The sequence below is a fragment of the Coloeus monedula genome (genome assembly GCF_965178545.1).
Source record: "Coloeus monedula genome assembly, chromosome: 7".
Lineage (NCBI taxonomy): Eukaryota > Metazoa > Chordata > Aves > Passeriformes > Corvidae > Coloeus > Coloeus monedula.
Window position 1 is genome coordinate 35,634,414 of NC_138787.1, and position 17,764 is coordinate 35,652,177.

Sequence of the window (17,764 nt, forward strand, 5' to 3'; positions counted from 1 at the left end):
CTCAGCTGGAACATCCTAACCTGTGTTTTTATGGTGACGGGTAATGATTAAAGGGGTTTATTCTAAAATATGACTTTGTCCTGCACATTATGATAAACTGACTGGCTAGGATTGTTTTACAGCCAAATTTTGACCATTTGCTATTTCTTCCATTCTTTTCATTTATTCAGCCTCTTAAATTTCCCACACTTTATGAAAACCATCCAGCAGAATAATTTTTTGAGCCAGTTTTGGTCAGTAAATTTGACTGCACATTTGGACTGACTGAACAAGGGAACGGATCTTGCAAACCATGTAATCCCTGCATCACCACACTCTATGGAAGCCAAAGGCACTCAAAAATTTTGTTAATCAGAGAAGAAAACAATGTGTACCAAGTACAGCAGTAGTGTGAGTTAAAAATACCTGACAGTTCTGATCCAACTAACTCAACATACTGTTTACCTGACTAGTTTTTTCTTGGCTATTCTTTAGATAATGTTATATCCTAGGATTAAACTCACTCCATTTGGAAGCAAATTTTTGTGCAATCATCACTTAATGTATTCTCTTAGATAAGTTAAATATACTTCACGGTGTATTTTCTACAAGTTTTAATTAGAAATTAATAAAATACTAAAACATTTTTTAAAAATATTTTCTGTCCTACTTATGCAAAAGGGGCAACTTTTGCCTACTTATACTCATTTGCCCTTTTCTGAAATTTCTAGAATTGAACTTCATGTTGAATTTCTACTGCTTTTTAAGACTGAAAAATCTGAAGTCATTTTAATCTCTTTTCTCCTTGCAATTCAGATCCAACACCTGTTCCTTAGGAGAAGACTTAACTCTCCCTTCTTTATAACCAGTGCAGATTTTTCCCCTCTTTGAGAGAAGTTAGTGTCCTAAATAATTCACATTTTACCATATTAGAACAGTATAAGTTCCACCTCCATCCTTTTCATTTGATGGCATTTCTACATCTACATTTGATTAAGCAACTACTTTAACAAACCACATTTCTTCTCTGCCTACTTAACACTTTCAGTTATCAACAGTATTTTTACTGTGGTAACACACTGGAAATATGGAATAAATACTCTTTGTTGAATAGACTTTAAGTAAGAGGATGTTTGAAAAGGAACATATATTTAAGAGTTAAAAGCTGAAATTTTACAAAGAAACTTAAAATACAGAGAATGACGGAACCAATGTATAAAATCACTAAATTGTGACACCATGATTTGACATAATGTGATTTTCTTTTGAAGAGAATTCACTAACATTTCCAGTCCATTGAGCCCTAGAATGAAAACAAAATTTTCAGTTTCTCATGCACCTTGAAGCGTTCGGGAATGTGAGAGAAATATCATACAATATATGCTTATGGTATAAAAAATTTTACAGAGAATAGAAGGAAGAGCTAGGGAAAAAAAAACCAAACCCAAAATACAACAACTTTAGGGTCTTTGAGCACTCGTCACTCAAATACAAAATTCAAACAGCAGTTTTACCTAAAGGATAGGAAATGGACAACAGGCTGGCTGTTCTTTCACCCAGGCTGGTTTGCCATTCATAACTCTACTGGTAAAATTCACACAAATCATACAGTTCCCGTAAAAAGGAACCTATCTGCTGGTTGGAGGGGGCTGAGGGAGGAGATCCCTCACAGCCTTTGGAGATTCTGTCCTTGTTCCCTTCCCAGCCTCTCCTTAGACCACGTGGTGTCTCCTTCTGCCTGATCTGCCACAACCCAGAGCTGAAAGGATCCTACTCACCACAAACAGCATCGCTCTCGTCTAAGCCATCTCCACAGTCGTCCTCACCATCACAGGTCCACTGCTTGGAGATGCACTTGTTTGCAGAGCAAGCAAATTGATTCCACGAACAGGACGAATCTGGGGATGACAGCAGGCACTGCATTTGTTAGGTTCACAACATCCCTGCATTTTCAGCCATGGTTTAGGATTTTTTGCACTGCTCCTTTCTTCCCTCCCAGTTTCCATGTACTAAAAAACACAGTAAAATCCTAATCTTGTTATTCAACATGTTATCAGTTTGTCTCAGAGTTTGCATTCACCAACCCATTTATAAAAATAAATAGTAAAACATTCCAAACACATTCCAATATTTCCAAGTATTTTTTTAGTGGGAAGAGGAGAAACACTTTAAAAACTGAAGCCTGGTTTGCATATGTAACATAGATGCTACAGCTACAGTCAACTGCTCTATTTGGGTAGTAGTGCTGAGGGCACAGTCCAAATTTTCCAACCCAGCCTTTCTCCTGGTATTCCAGTATTTAACTCCATCTTTAAAAGCTTTCATGTTATTTTCTCTCACAAGAAAAGTTGCTGTGTGTTTGCTTTATCCCATTTACACTTTTCTATACATTGAAAATAAGAGCTTCTGCATTTCACAATCAGACTGCACAACTGCTCTAAGTAAGTGCTATTCTTCTCTGAAACATTCAGGTCTTCCATGTTTCCCAGACTCCTTTCTTTAGGAATAAATTTTATTTTGTTGCAGCTGATGACAACAAATTTTAATATTAACATTAAAATAATTTTAGGTAATGAAATCTGAATTTAAAGACTAGCATTGTAACAGGTGTCTCAAAATGTGGGAAAAGTAGAATTGACTTAAACCCCCTTCTCTTTTGCCCATAAAAATCAGCTAATTCAGTTTATAATATTGTACAGAAGTGAATAAAACCTGGAAATGTAAACACCTAGTTATGCTTGACAAACGTGGCCAACAGAAAAGATTCTGATTGTCACAGTGCAGAGCAGTTCCTAATCTGAAGTTATAAGATAAAAATATACAATGAAAACTGCAAAGCAAATATGGAAGCACATTAATGGGAACTGGGTCACAAAGAGAGTGATATAAAATGTTCAGTCATGGTAGGAAGTAAAGCAAAAACACCACAAAAACTGAAAAATACCCAAATTTCAGGTGTTATTTAAATAGGGAATAGGAAAATTTGGCACTACTTTTTGCTGTTCTGGTACAATTTCACTACAAAAATAATCAATTCAGGTAATCCATACAAACTGAAAGACCAGCTCCCAGCAGGAGTAAAGCCCACCTGCTTTGTGACTCAGGTAAAATTTAAGAATCTGAAAAGATCTGAGAGAGAACAGACCCTTAACCCAGTTTGCAGTTCATGCTGTATTTTATTTACATCACTTCCGTCATTACTTTAATTAATTACATCTATATGGCCTCTGATGCAAAGGAATGCCTGTTTTGGTGTTTGGCTATTTCCTGTTGGGGTCCAGATAGTGACTCAAATTCATGATACCTATAAAACTCTTCTAATGAGGAGCTGTGAAGAATTAGTGAAATTGTTAAATATTAAAGTAATAGAAAACTCCGTATATAAATATATCCTTAAGAGAGAAAAAAATAAAGGGCTTTCATTCTGGCATGAAATAGAACTTAAGGTATTGACAGCATGAAGTATTAGAACTGAATCTGAAAATACAGCATCAGAGAACTTTTTATATAATCTCTATAAACGCACACTTCTTTGCCAAAGTGCATTAGTGACTAGAGAAATACAAATAAGACAAAATGCTCACCACAGTGCAATTCATCTACTCCATCCTCACAGTCTTTCTGCCCATCACAAAGCCAGGTGGTCAGAATACATCTTCCACTAGGACAACCAAAATAATTTTCTTCACATGTGGGTTTGTTTTGAACTGTGATAAAATAAAGAATGTAATGTAAAATGGTCTCTACTAGTATGATTAGGAGCCTAATACATTTTTGCTAAATTTCTGAATACTGATGGACGAAGTGTTTATGTTTAAAAACGGAAAAAAAAAAAGTAAATAATTTGTGTTCATTAAAAAAAAAGTGATAGCTAATTAGTTTAGGGAGCTGAAATAGTTATTTTATATATTTTTAGAGAAGAATCAGAGCACAGCTTCAAACTAAATTAAAAAGCCTATAGAGGAAAGTACTTCAGTTTACAGGTTTTGAGGTCAAGCAGGTCAACACTGCTTGTTGGTTTACACCAGCTGAAGAAATTGCCCTTCTGATCTTTCTGCTGTCATTTACAAGATAATCTAATTGTGGCAGTATTTTTGTCACTGGGAGAAGCTACAAATCTCATGCATGCACTGACTAACAGGAGCTACACCAGTGATGCTGGAGCCAGAGGATCAGACCTGGTCAGAAATTAAGAACTTCTCCTTTGTCTTTTTTATTTCGTAGAGTCAGAAAGTAATTTAAAATTTGATTTTTATGAATGCTTAGAAACCAGGTTTGAGGAGAGAAAATGTCACATATTGAGTTTCATGATGCAAGCACAAATATTAGTCTAATAACAGCTTATTTTCAAAATCTTAAGCAAGGTCCTGGGAAAACCCAGGAGTTCCAAGCACTGGAAACCACTGAAACTCTGCCATGGTTTTCATTGTTCCCTCAGTGTACTGTATTTTTTTTTCAGCCTCCTCTCTTTGAAAAGGAAAGTTAAAGTAAACATTTATGGCTTCTACAGCTGTATGAATGAAAAAAAAAAAAAAGAAAGAATAAAGAAAGAAGTGGGACATCTGTGATGACTTGGTAGACATTAAGGATTCTCTAAGTACAGCTACCCTACATGAGTATTTTGCTGTAGTTTTCTGTAAGAACAATGACACTGAACCAAACTGCTAATGGGAATTGCAATATTCATAATAGAAACAACACTCACAAACTTAATGTGCCAGAGTTGGTCAGTTTTGAATGAAATGGCAAAGGAAATCACATGGTGGGAATGGTATTGCTTCCAAGTAAAGGGAGGAATGATCCAGGCAATTAGTCACACATTAAAATGATGGAACATTTTGGCATACATTTGGAATTCAGAGAGAAGTAATACAAATAAATGGACAATGGAATAAAATGCACATTAGTGTACTTATGCAACATTAGTTTACTGAAGCTGTAGCACACTGCCCTCAAAATATTCCTTGGTACGGAAAAAAACCCCTTCTTTGTATGGAAATGCAGCAAATCTAAGCTATTTTGAGCTAAATCAAGGGTTATATACATTTACATAATTAAGAGAATCTGGAGAATGTAGAGATTAGAATGGCAACTCTAACTTAATATGCACCTATTCATAGGATTGATGGAAGTTCTTAATGTCAGGTTGGCTGACAGTACTGCTCAAGTCCCAGCTTTCTCTGCATCCTGGTAATATTTTCATCAATACATTTGGCACAATGTATACAAGAATTCCAATAGAAACTTCTGGTGACATAACAGGATTATCACACAGAAAAAGAGAATATTAAATGGAAATAATCAGATTATGTCCACTACCAGGCAAAATTTTGATGGCACCGAATAACATAAAATTTGAAGTCTTTAATTTTACAAAGAATAAAATTTATTGTTTAGGAAATATTTACTTTTATTAAATGCTTATTCTTAGAGGAAAGAGTTAGGGGTAACAGGAGATTAGTTTCACTCTAGAATAAATCAATTATAAAAACAAATAGAAATAAAAAAATGTTTACATTTTGTGCTTAATATTCTCAAACACAAATGAGGGGTTTTGGATAAAAATGGAGCAAACACATAAATGCCCTCCTTCATTAGGAAAGAATTGAATATTGTGAATAATTTGCTGGCTAACATTAAATATCGAGCAATAACCTCAGTGCTGAGTCTGGGGCTCAAGTTGTCATTCCCTTTTCTCCTTGCTGAAGACCAGAACTATCACAAAAAGCAATAACCCTGGATTCTACCCTGGCAGCCTATTCCAAGGACCTTCACCAAATAAAAGAGAAAGTAAAACAAGTCAGCAAGAAAAGAAATACCACCCACTAAAGTGGTGGCTAATAAAAGTTCCTGAGTGATTATGCTGATGCTTGATGAGCTTGACATTTTAATGACTCCTGTTTTACTTAAATAAAAATGACAAATGACAGACCTAACCTGGAGGAAATAGAAAGCTAGGCATTACAGTTTGCTTTAGGAAAAAAAAAAAATCATTCTTTTGTATTTTAAAAAGTTATAATTATATAATTATTATATATAAAAAAATTATTCTTTTGTAATAGTTTGCATAATCCCATGAAACACAAAATAAAGGTGAATAAACTGCATTCAGCATTATATTAATCTCTGTTAAATAAAATCAGTTTTGACTGAATAAACATTTTGCAACACAATGAGAAACACTCCCCCCCCCACAAAAAAAAAACCCTGTTCTTTTTTTAAAAGTAAATTAATGTTGTTTTGCTGTTGTTTGTTTGTTGGGTTGTTTCTGGTTTTTTTGTTTTTGTTTTTTTTTTTTTTTTTTTTTGTTACTTTTTCACAGTTACCTGGGCATTTTAGCTCATCTGTATAATCTCCGCAGTCATTAGATCCATCACAAATCCATTCTGGCAGTATACAGAGGGAAGTCGAATTACAGCTGATAAATCCTGAAGATTTTATCCCAAGTTTATAGAAGTAGGCACAGTTTGTATTATCTGGAAAGAGACAGCAAATTACCACACACCTAACACAGCCTGAGAGCATCACAGTTTAATTTTCCCACTGAGCTCGAGGACACCACGCAGGTGTCAGTATCCCAAGCAGCAGTGCCCAGGAATTAACTGCTACATAACAAGGAATAATCAGGGAGCAGATGCTGTGAGGGAGCACAAACACGAACTTACTGCAGCTCTTTTCATCTGAAGCATCTGCACAGTCAATGATCTGGTTGCACTGTGCTGATTTCCCGATGCAAACCCCATCTGCACAGCGGAATTCTGTCGAGGCACAGGCTGAGTCTGGAACATATGGTTATAAAGGATGTAAATTTGTGTGCTAAACAGACTCTTCAGATGCACATTATACATATGATGATGTTTAAGCTTTCTGCCTTTCAGAATGAGGCATTCAGAACACACTGTACCTTCCAGCAGACATATGAGTTTGAGTTTACTACACGTGTAAGTTTCTAATTTTTTAATTTATTTTTTAGCCTGGAAGCGTCTCTAGGTAATTAAACTCATTTTGAGATAATCAATATTTGAGGCAGGAAGAAGCATTTTCAGGATCATCCATGAATCTCCCTGATTTATTTCTTGTAAAACCAGCTTGGGGTTCTTGCCTATATGTTTTTCCCTCTACTTATATTTAGGTAAATGATTAAAAATTATTTGGTGCCTTCAAAAAAATGCTAATTATTACAGATATCTAGCTTTTTAGTTATATATCTTGTGGAATAGTATCCCCTCCAACCTTTCTGAATCGTAACGAAGGATTTGTGGTCTTCATGCATTGGCTGATGTACAGATATAAAAATTCATGTTGTAAGACAAAAAACCAAAAACCAATTCTGATATAAAAAGGAGAACAATTCTAGCAAGCTTTGCAAAGGACACAGACATTGCCATGCATCTGAGAAGCAGAGAAACAGAGCATTTGCTGCTTCAAAGAAGAAGCAGATGCAGAGAAGAAATCACCCATCTTCCAACCTGTCTACAGTAAAGTTACTCTCTCATTACTTCACAGAAGGAACAGCACCTGTATTTTATATTTTATACATATAAAATATTATATATAATGCATATATTTGACATTTTATAGTCAAAACCCCTCTCCTCCTAGAAGACTGTAGGTGCAAACCAAAATCAGCCTTTATATCAATCCCATCATATGATTAAATCACACGTTCTTTTCCAGCTACTCCAATCTGCATAATAAATATTTACAAAGCAATATTCCTAAATCACCTTGGAAATTACTGCCATTTACCTTTACAGTCAAATTCATCAGAGTTGTCACCACAGTCATTTGCCCCATCACAGACTTTGTCACTGGGAACACAGCGGCGATTGGAGCATGGCTTGAAACCCTTCCGACAACCTCTGTTTTCTGGGAAGTTAAATACAAGCACATGATTGGACTGACACTTCATGAGAACAGCCTTACACTCAATCCAAACAAACAATCCAGAAAAAAAGTATTTTAGTTGATAATGCATTCGAAGCTACATGAAAAAACCTTCAGAAGTTGTTCATGTCTTATGCAGCAGAACTTGGACTGATAAAGGGGTACAGAAAAATCAATAAAGCATGACAAGAAGAAATGGCAAAAAAAAGAAAAAAGAAAAGGTGAAGCCTAATTCCCAGTTTTCATTATCTTGTGATGTAAAACACCCATGTACTTTAGATGCATTTGTTTTGAGACACATTTTTGGGGAGCGTGTTTGCATATGGCAACAATATTGTGATCATATAGAATGAAGCATACCAAATCTGGCCTAAACCAAAACAGCAACAAATGGAGAATAAAATAACAACAAACATTAGCAGAGAGGTTTCTGGATTTCTGAGCACCAACACCAAGACCATTCTGCTCAAGAACACTATTGAAGAGTGAATGAATTTTACGTAAGGATATGTTGGAAAATTCAGGACTGGTTTACTAAAACCCTAATTATTGCAGAGGTCACAATAATAACATTCACTGCATTAGTTAATCAACAATAATGAGTCCACCATCCTGTTCTTTATCAGGTTCAGAAAGCAACACCCTGCATATGACCTAGTGCATCCCAGAATCCCAGCTCTTCCTGTTCTTTTTTTCCAATGTGTAGCAAAAAAATTTGGTATGGTTGATTTAAATGAGGCAAAATGTTCACTGGCACATTGCAAGTTAATAGAATGTCCTTCACAGAATTATGTGGCAAACCCATGGAAAGACAAATTGATGGCTCTCAGAAACACAGAATCATGGAATGGGTTGGGAGGGACCTTAAAGACCATCTCATTCCACCCCTGCCATGGGCAGGGACACCTTCCACTATCCCAGGTTGCTGCAAGCTCCAACCTGGCCTTGAACACTTCTAGGGGCAGCCACAGCTTCTCTAAGCAACAAATCTTGTATTTATAGATCTATTTATAAATCTATAAACTAGCATTCATACTTTTTCAGTATTGCAGAATAAGTATCTTCCATCTTTGAAAAAGCAGCTAGCTGTCTTTTTCCTTATTTTTATTTTAGAGACACAAATATGAGAACGTTTGAGATGCTTTTTAGTAAATATGTCAGTTAATACATGAAGTTTGAAAGAAAAAAATATTTTCGTATGATTTTCTCCATGTCATGTAAGGGTTTTCTTAATGTGTGTTGCCATTTTCTTGCTGAGCATCTTGGCTGAGATAGTGAAAATAAGTAGAGAAGTCACAGAGGAAGCAGTCTAAGCATGTGTGACACCACAATTACGACAGGAAGGTGAAAGATCTGGAAATACCTACCACAGTAGAAAAGTTTCTCATCAGACTTGTCCTTACAGTGAGCAATGCCATCGCAAGTCAGCTGATAATCAATGCATTCACCATTCCCACATTCAAACTCTGAATAGATGTTGCAAGTAGAATTTTTACCTAAAATAAAACACATTAACAGGAAACTTTTAAAAGCTTTTACAACTAGTGGAGATGAGAAAGAATGCTGACTGCATTTCAAATTTGACCTACGTGAATTTTGAAAACCTAAGTACAAAACAGTAAAACACACCATGGCATCAGAGCTTAAAAGCTTCTACAAAGAGAACCTGTAAGAGAAAATACACTGACGAATATCCATGAAGGAACATGTAGTGAAACAACTCAGAGGCACTGCTTGTGATAAGAACTTTGCCACTATTGTGCTCAGCTTCCTTCTACTCACCCGTGCCTTTCCAACCCCCAGCTTGAATGATACAGCCTAAACCCCAATGCAGAAAACCTGCTGCTTCCATTTTACCTATTTCTTTTATTCACAAAACCCCTCCCCTTCTCATCTAGTGGATGTTTTATCTATCATTTTAGAAGAGAACCTGGTGCACATTTAAAATTTTTATTCTTTTACTTAAGAAACTAAAACATATCACGAATTGAAGACAACAATTTGGTCATGAACTTCATGATAGGTCATACATCTGTCTTTGTGAGCATGGTTCTCAACAAAATATCAAAGTGGAGAGAAAAGAGGAGTATTTAGGACAACTCAAGAAGAAGAACAATGGGAAAATGATACCAAATTTTTATGCTTCTTTCTTGTTTCCATTCTAATCACTTCAGCACAAATTCAGGAAGAACCAATGTCTGCTTTATGCAATAGCCAAGCCAATAATAATGGAAAGCATTTCTTGATTTGATTCAAATATGAAGTAAAATATAGACTCTGGACAAGGTAAGATCTGGTCTTGAATATGATTTATATAGTCCATTAAATTTTAATTTAACAGTTTTTATCTCTTTTCCCTCCATTTTCTGGCATTGCAGGAGCTTAGATCTTAGGGACAGTAATTCTCAATTACATTTCTAGTTCATCTAGTTCAGCATCTTAGACTGGAATCTTTAGAAAAAAAAGAAAAACATAAATACAGGATAATCAGCCCTCAGTTCAAGTCCAACCAGACACCCTTGTAGAGATTGCTTCAAACTCCATCTTGCAGAAACAAAGCATTTTAATGCCTTTCAGACTGTTTCTTTGATGACAAGTAAGTAGTTGGAGCAGTCATTACCCATATCATCATCTCTCCCTCTTTGAATTTCACTGAAGCTTTGTCTCAAGACTCTTGACTGGCAGGAAGTTACACAGCCTAATTACACTGTGAAAGGACAGTTAATTCCTTTTCTCAGCTGGAATTGCTAACTTTCAATTTTATTGAGTATCCCTTTCAACTGAGTTACGAAGAAAGAAACTTTTGATCTCACAACTAAAGTCTGTCTCGTTCCCATCCTTTCTGTGCTAATCAACCCCAACATTTAGTGCCTTTCTTATTTCTTTTTTCTAATAGCTCAGATCAATATTTCCTGCAAACATTCTACAGAATAATTTAGAAGATTAAATCTTTCATCATGTTCTAGGTGACAATTTAAACATGGTTTTACCTAAGAGCAATTTCAAGAGTTGCAGTGCATTTGGAAAATATAAATGCCATATAATTATTATAAAATAAATTATTAGGCATATGAATTTATCAGCTGAACCTCTTTTACTTCACTGCCAATCACTGGTTTGACAACATAAAGAGACAGGTGAGAAAGTGCTTTGATTAAAGTTCAACTTCAGTAAATTATCCCACATAACCCTAGACAGACCTGAAGGATAAATTCACATATTTCTATCTATCTCAGCAGTAATTATGATACATATGTTAAAGTCCTAACTATTAATAAGAAACAGTATCCCACGACCATAAGAGGAGTTTTAAGTAGAGTATTAATGCTTTTTAACCCTCCCAAAAGACTTACAAGAAAAAAGAGTTAAAAGCCTGGATTTGCTGAATTGCCAGATCAATTTTTACAGTGTATAGAAGAAATAAAATTAATGGCTTGGGCCAACTGTCTTATGAAAGCCAAGTGCCTCACAGCACAGAAAAGCATCGTGTCAGCTACCATTACTTACTCACACATCTGTTATCATCTATCAGGACTCTGTCCCCTCTACACGAGCAGTTCACTCGTCCATCAGGTGTCAGAAGGCATAAATCATGGCAGCCTCCATTCAGTTGTGCACAGGGAGATAACTCACCTGAAAAAACCAACAGCAAGAGATGAACTCTCTTTTATTAAATTTGCTTCAATGGCCAATGTCTTTGAGAGAGCAAAGATCACCATATCTCAGATCCACGGGCAATTGATTTGGGTTTTATCACTCGGATGAAAACGTCAGCATCCCTCAGATGCTGGCATGCTAAAGATAAACAAACAGCTGGAAAATAACAATTTTTAAAGCCTGCAACATTCAAAGCTGCTGAAATTTGACAAGAAAATATTTAACTGCTATCCATTGAGCTCAACACCCATAGCAGAAAATTCTGAATACTACTTATTTACTTGGGAAGAGGTTATACCCCATCTTTTCTGAACTAAAGAATTTACGAAACGCCATATAATCTTTTAACTTGGCTAAAACTAAGTAAAATCCCTGAAATTAACGATACTGGCATTAAGAAAACTGCTTTGTAGCTTACAGCTGTTGGTGTCGTTGGCAACAGCAATAATTCCCATTGGCTGGTGCGGGATATCGGAGCGGAGAACTTTGGTGTCTCCTCCCGTGTATTTACTGGAACGCAGGATGGCTCTCCTCACTCCATCTGACCAGAAGATGTACTCATCATACACAGCCAGGCTGAGGAAGGTGCCTGGGCCAGACTTAACAATGACCTAAAAATGCAAAAGTGCAGAGGGGAAACAGGAGAAGTGCTGTCACTGAATGAGAAGTCCTTAAAGTGCAAACTGCGACTCCCATCACTTTTAGACAAAACACTTAATACATTTATACATCCAGCACCTGGGAAAATGAGATAACAGCATTTAAAATGTGTATAAAGGATGCTACAGGCATGTAAATTTCAGAAAACCAGGCATCTGTTCCTTAATTTAAAAAATCACAGTTTATCTAAAAGTGCCTGTAAAAATACCTACTCAACACTCTTCCTGCTTAATAGCTCCAACAGAAAAGAGGTTCTTGCAGAATGGTTCAAAGTCTAAAAATTCAATCTTTATGAACCAAAGTGAAGTGAAGAGTTTTAGAACTGAAGAGCGCTCACCACATCATCACATGAGAAACCTGAATGCAAGACAATAAATGTTTCACGTTTTGGAATTTAGGAAAAAAATCTCACTATAGTAATAATCAGTTTAAAACCTAGAAGAAAAAAAATGAATTGCAGTTCACTATATAGTAAGGTTTGAAAGAAAATTCTAGAAATACAATGAACTTTATCCCAATCCAAATCACAGCTCCTGATTAATATTTGCATATGTTCTTTCTTTCCAGGTATCAGAATTAAAAATTTCACATTAGGAGTTTCTTTTCTGAAGAATCTGACAATTCTTTAATTGCTTTTTTAGTTGAAAGTTTAATTCTGGCTGAACAGAATTACTGGAGGGGGGTTTAATATTGCTCCATTAGATAATAGAGATAAGTAATATTCTTTTTGTTTTTATTGAATTGTATTCCAGGTTTCTATAGAAAAAAAATAGTGGCTTATGTATATTTATAAAGTGGGATCAATTCTGACTCAGGTTAAAAAAAAAAAAAAAAAGGAACCCAATGTCTATGTGCTGCTTATCATAGAGAAATTGGGATAAAACCAGAAAAATAACATCCTTTAACATATCTCTACTTCAATCACCATGGTTTTCCATCGCTTTGTGTGCTTTATCCCCTTTCCCAGAGGGAGTTTATAACAACGAAGAGATTTCATGGAAATCTGCATGAACCAGCACATCTGATGGATCTGAGCCCTTTGTGCTTGCAAGGGGATGCTCTGTGACAACTCCTTAAAAAATGCTGTAATGAGGAAGGAGTAGTAATAGTCAAGCCCATACTTAATTATTAAATAAGTCATTGTGGGTGTGTGGGAAGTCTTTCTCTCCATGTAACAAATGCACCTAATATACAGAACACCCAAACTTCATTTTGTGAAACTAAAGCCCCCAGCTTTGGTACTACAGCTATGCCTTGGAGACTAAGGAGGTGCTCCAACTCTGCAGGATTCAATACCAAGGGATGCTCCAGGTTTGTTCCCACCTGTGCCAATTCACTGGGCAAGTTATCTCAACAATCTGCTAACATAAATCATTCTAGTCCTGTGCACAGGAGCATTCCTGTCCATGTTTAAATTCACTTATACAGAGAGAATGTCAAAATTACTAACATTAATCAGATAATTATAACAAATTCTGCTTCACTATGCACATCATGTATTTCTGCACATTTTAAAGAGGGTTGGACAGCAAATCCTTTTTTCCAGGAAAGATTTTTTTCCCAGTGATAAACGTCCCAAGAGGACAACTTTTCTCTAACCAACCTTTCTCCAGAACTAAAAGTATTAAAAGATAAGTGGGAATATATTAATGGCAAAAGATTTCCTCTCTAATTGTGCACATTTACAGTAAGACACTTTTCATAATATACTCTTAAAAGCCTGCGCTATTCATATTCAGACATTTCAGGAAAAAAATAAATCATGTATATTTCTGAAAGACCTGTATGAAATCTGGCCATGCAGATTTTGCAGCCCCGTATTCCTCTCTGTGCTAGTGTGAAACCATCCCAGTTGGAAAGATTTTATTGTTACAACCAATGCTAAAGCACAGCCCTGCTCAGCTTTCTGTGTTGGGTAGCACAGTCATAATTTCTCTCAGATTGGAACAATAGAATGTAAATTCATTAGAGAACTGATCATTGCTGTTCAACCTTGGGAGAGCTGAGATCCAAATAAAGTGTCAAAAAAACAAACTTTTTTCACTATTGCTCACTGTATTTCATTTCCTGGAGTCTCTGTATTATGTCACAGCGCTATCCAAGGACATTGGTTTTATTCAAGCATCCAAAATAAAGAGCTCATATTCCTATCAGCTTTTGGCCAGCTTTACAGCCCTTTTAACATTCTAATTTATAGAATAACACTGAAAGTTGTGACAATTTTTTATTTCTATTTTTTTTAAGTCTGAATTTACACCAAAAATTGCAACAACCCCAGTACAATTTTAAAACTTTAAGGAATCATGAAAAGACATCCCTACCCTACCATCCCTTCCACCTGCAAGAGTGGAAGTCAGATATATCCAAGAGTACATCCCATGTTTTAACACTAAATGATACCAACATTCTGTTGCAGCAGACATTTCAAGCCTTGAGTAACATAAAACATTTTCTACGTAAAGTGATGAGGGTGGAGGCTGGGGGACGTCAGAAGTTGAAAACCAATTTAATTTTAACAGTGATCTTTTATTTTTTGAATTCTGCTTTTTAAGTTGTCCAGAAATATTTTGGTTTAGCATGTAACAGCTCTAATTTGAGATCTGTGTAGCAGTTTCTCCAGAAAAACATGACTGAAAAAGGACTGGAGCCAGCCAGGTAGACATGTCAGGCAGAGAAGAATTTCTGACAGAATACTATGATTTTGATGATTCATATAAAACTCTTATTAGATTGTCAGTAAGAACTAGACTCAATGATTCTTATCATGACAACACTAAACTTTTATAGAAATACTGGATTATTTTAAAAAGAGGAGTGCATAAAGTTAATGCACCAGCTTAAAATATGATATACATTTTTTTAGTATTTTAACTCTAATTATTTATTATTTATAATACTATAATATCATACTATAACATTAATACTATAATAGTTATGATATTATTTATAATACTTCTCTTTCAAAATGCTTACTAAATATGGGTGGGCAGCACTGTCTAATAAAGCTTTTAAATGCTTTTTAAGGGTTCTTCTTTAAGGGTATCTTTTCTAGAGATACCTAAACCTACTCAGAGGTCTAAAGCAGAATAAAAATTCTAGTACACAAAACTATACTTAAAAAGGTTAAAATTACTGACAATTTAAACTCAATTGCATAATAAAAAATCTGATAGAACTGATTTATACAGAGCACCACATTAGTCAATGTTATTTATTTTATTGTTTAAAATGAAAGACACAAAATAATATCCTATACTTGTTGTTAGGCTATGAATAATGATTTTAAAAGATTATAGAAGAGGAATTTATAGAAAAAAAATCACATGAGAGAAATGCAGGGAAACCTATTGCACAAATGGGGGAAATGAAATAATTTAAGTGATAACTTTTTTTTATTTATTTACCAACAAAGGTACATTTGGATTAAACTCCTGATTGTGTTTGTTGCAAGGCTCTTCATTGATTGGTTTGAATGAAGACTATTTTCAACATAGCTTTAATGCATGAATTTTCCTCTCATTTATCTTTCACTTTTACCTTCTAAATAACTTAAATTATAGAAAAGGATACAATGGACATACCAGGAGACCACGCTTGCCAAGAATAGCAAGATCATGCTTGCATGGAATTTTCTAAGCCCAATGTAACAAAATCAGAAGTGCTTCCTCTTCAACAATTCATTTTTGTTTCTCCACGATAGCAATGAACATCTAAGCCACTGAAACCAAACTTCAGTGCTGAATTTGCAGTGTTCCAGCTGCTACTTAGTTTGCAGTTCAGCTGAATGACAGATTAAACAACTGTTTATGAAAACTCTGTATTTTCAGTGCCATGGAAAGGGAAAGTACACAGCTGTGTTTTAGTTTTATTTACCACTATTATATTAACCAGGTTCTTTGAAACTGCATGCTTATTATGATAATTATCTTCAACTCCATAAATGACAATGACAACTTCATCTAATGTTAGATTTACTTCAATCTCCTAGAATTTTGTTAGATCCTGAGGTATTATAAATAATCTTGTTCTCCACCACAGCCTTTGAGATTAGCTTTACCTGTTCACTAATTCCTTCTTTAAATTAATTTCTACCAGGCTACCAACACTGGACATCAAGATATTTCAGCAAACTGTCCCAAACTAAAAATGTTGGATCTGTCTCAACCAGGTATCTGCCTCACAGGGATTAGAGGATTTTACTGCCTTTGGCTAGGGAATAACTTTGATTAGGTTCAAGCTTAGCACTTCTGTACAGAACTATTGGAAGAAAGCAACTCATCAATGTCACTGAAGAAAACTTCTCAGAAAAACAACAAATTAAGCAGGGGGCGGGTATTTCACTCTTTCTATTGGTTTTGGACTTCTTCAGATGAACGTTGAAGGGAAACGTGGACATTTGAAAAGTTGAGAAACAAAAATTTTTTTTATATATATTTGCGAGACAAAAGACTCAAGGATGGAACATTCCTTCTACAACTACTATATCTATTGCTGGACAGAGAAAATTAAGAAGTCCACAACTTCACTTCTAATGCCATTAATTGCCAAGAATATCTATGCTATTCCAGCTGCTTTTCAAACACAGAAAGATGATTTGATTAAAAAGCCCAGAACTTAACTCTTGTTCCCTTAACAATCATAATAGGGGGAAATAGGGGAAGTAAACCATGGTGAACTTAAATGTCCAGGTGGTAAATTGTGCATTTTGTGCTAAAACCAACATTTTTTTAACTGGCCTTTCTTGTTTCTCTATTATTGTTTCCAGCACCATTCAAAATAATTAAAGAGAAACCACAGAAACTGATGAAGTAATTTCTCTATGAAAGTAGGCTCAATTTTATTTTTTTTTCCTAGACCAGCCATCAAAGCTAATTAAAATATCTGCCTTCCAGTCAACATTATTTTCCTTTGGGTTAGTTTTTATGTTTGAATATTTATTTGTACATAGAGAATACAGCAACGAGATTGTTCAACACAGAATTACATTCAGGACTTGCCTAATTTTTAACTGCTAATACTCAGATCTTGGTGAGGACCTCTTCTAATACTTTTTAGCACAGTCTTATTTTAATGGAGTTAGACATTCTACATTTCAAACTGCTCATGTTTTGCATAATTTCTCTTTGTTCCAGCTGCCTTGGCTGATCTCGCTTTTATCCTGCCTTAGTGAGTTTTTTGGTCACCTCTCAAGGTAACAATGATGTCATCACGAATGCCTTCCCAGAACTGGCCAAAATTATTCTGCTGTCCTCAATGATACTTGTATTTGAAATAAATATAACAGCATGCATGGAAAGTAATTTTAGAGGTCAGTCATAAACTCAAGTTTTTCATAAATGTACAACCAAACCTAAAGCTTGCACTTCTGCTGGAGACTGAAGAAGATATCTGACAAAATGTTACTGAATAAAGCAGAAGTTGAACACCAACTATGGAACTTCTTTAACTGTCTTAATACAGAAACTCAACAGAATAAAAACATACATCCTAGAAACTGAAAGGTACAATTACTGCCAGGTTGCAATTACATGAAGGTTTAATTACCAGAAACACCTCTAAACCCCTACTGACTAACAATCAC

At 35.3% G+C, this 17,764-nt stretch overlaps 1 protein-coding gene across 1 annotated transcript in view; it reads right to left on the minus strand.

Moving 5' to 3' along the window:
* LRP1B (LDL receptor related protein 1B) overlaps nucleotides 1–17,764 on the minus strand; it is a gene marked incomplete at both ends in the record, with an annotated part of 635,176 nt that overhangs the window by 109,908 nt on the left and 507,504 nt on the right. Inside the window, 8 exons of the mRNA XM_082285346.1 lie at nucleotides 1,758–1,877; nucleotides 3,564–3,686; nucleotides 6,306–6,455; nucleotides 6,645–6,758; nucleotides 7,729–7,848; nucleotides 9,234–9,362; nucleotides 11,374–11,499; nucleotides 11,942–12,134. Coding sequence (XP_082141472.1) covers nucleotides 1,758–1,877; nucleotides 3,564–3,686; nucleotides 6,306–6,455; nucleotides 6,645–6,758; nucleotides 7,729–7,848; nucleotides 9,234–9,362; nucleotides 11,374–11,499; nucleotides 11,942–12,134 — 1,075 coding nt within the window. The remainder of the gene's footprint in view (nucleotides 1–1,757; nucleotides 1,878–3,563; nucleotides 3,687–6,305; nucleotides 6,456–6,644; nucleotides 6,759–7,728; nucleotides 7,849–9,233; nucleotides 9,363–11,373; nucleotides 11,500–11,941; nucleotides 12,135–17,764) is intronic.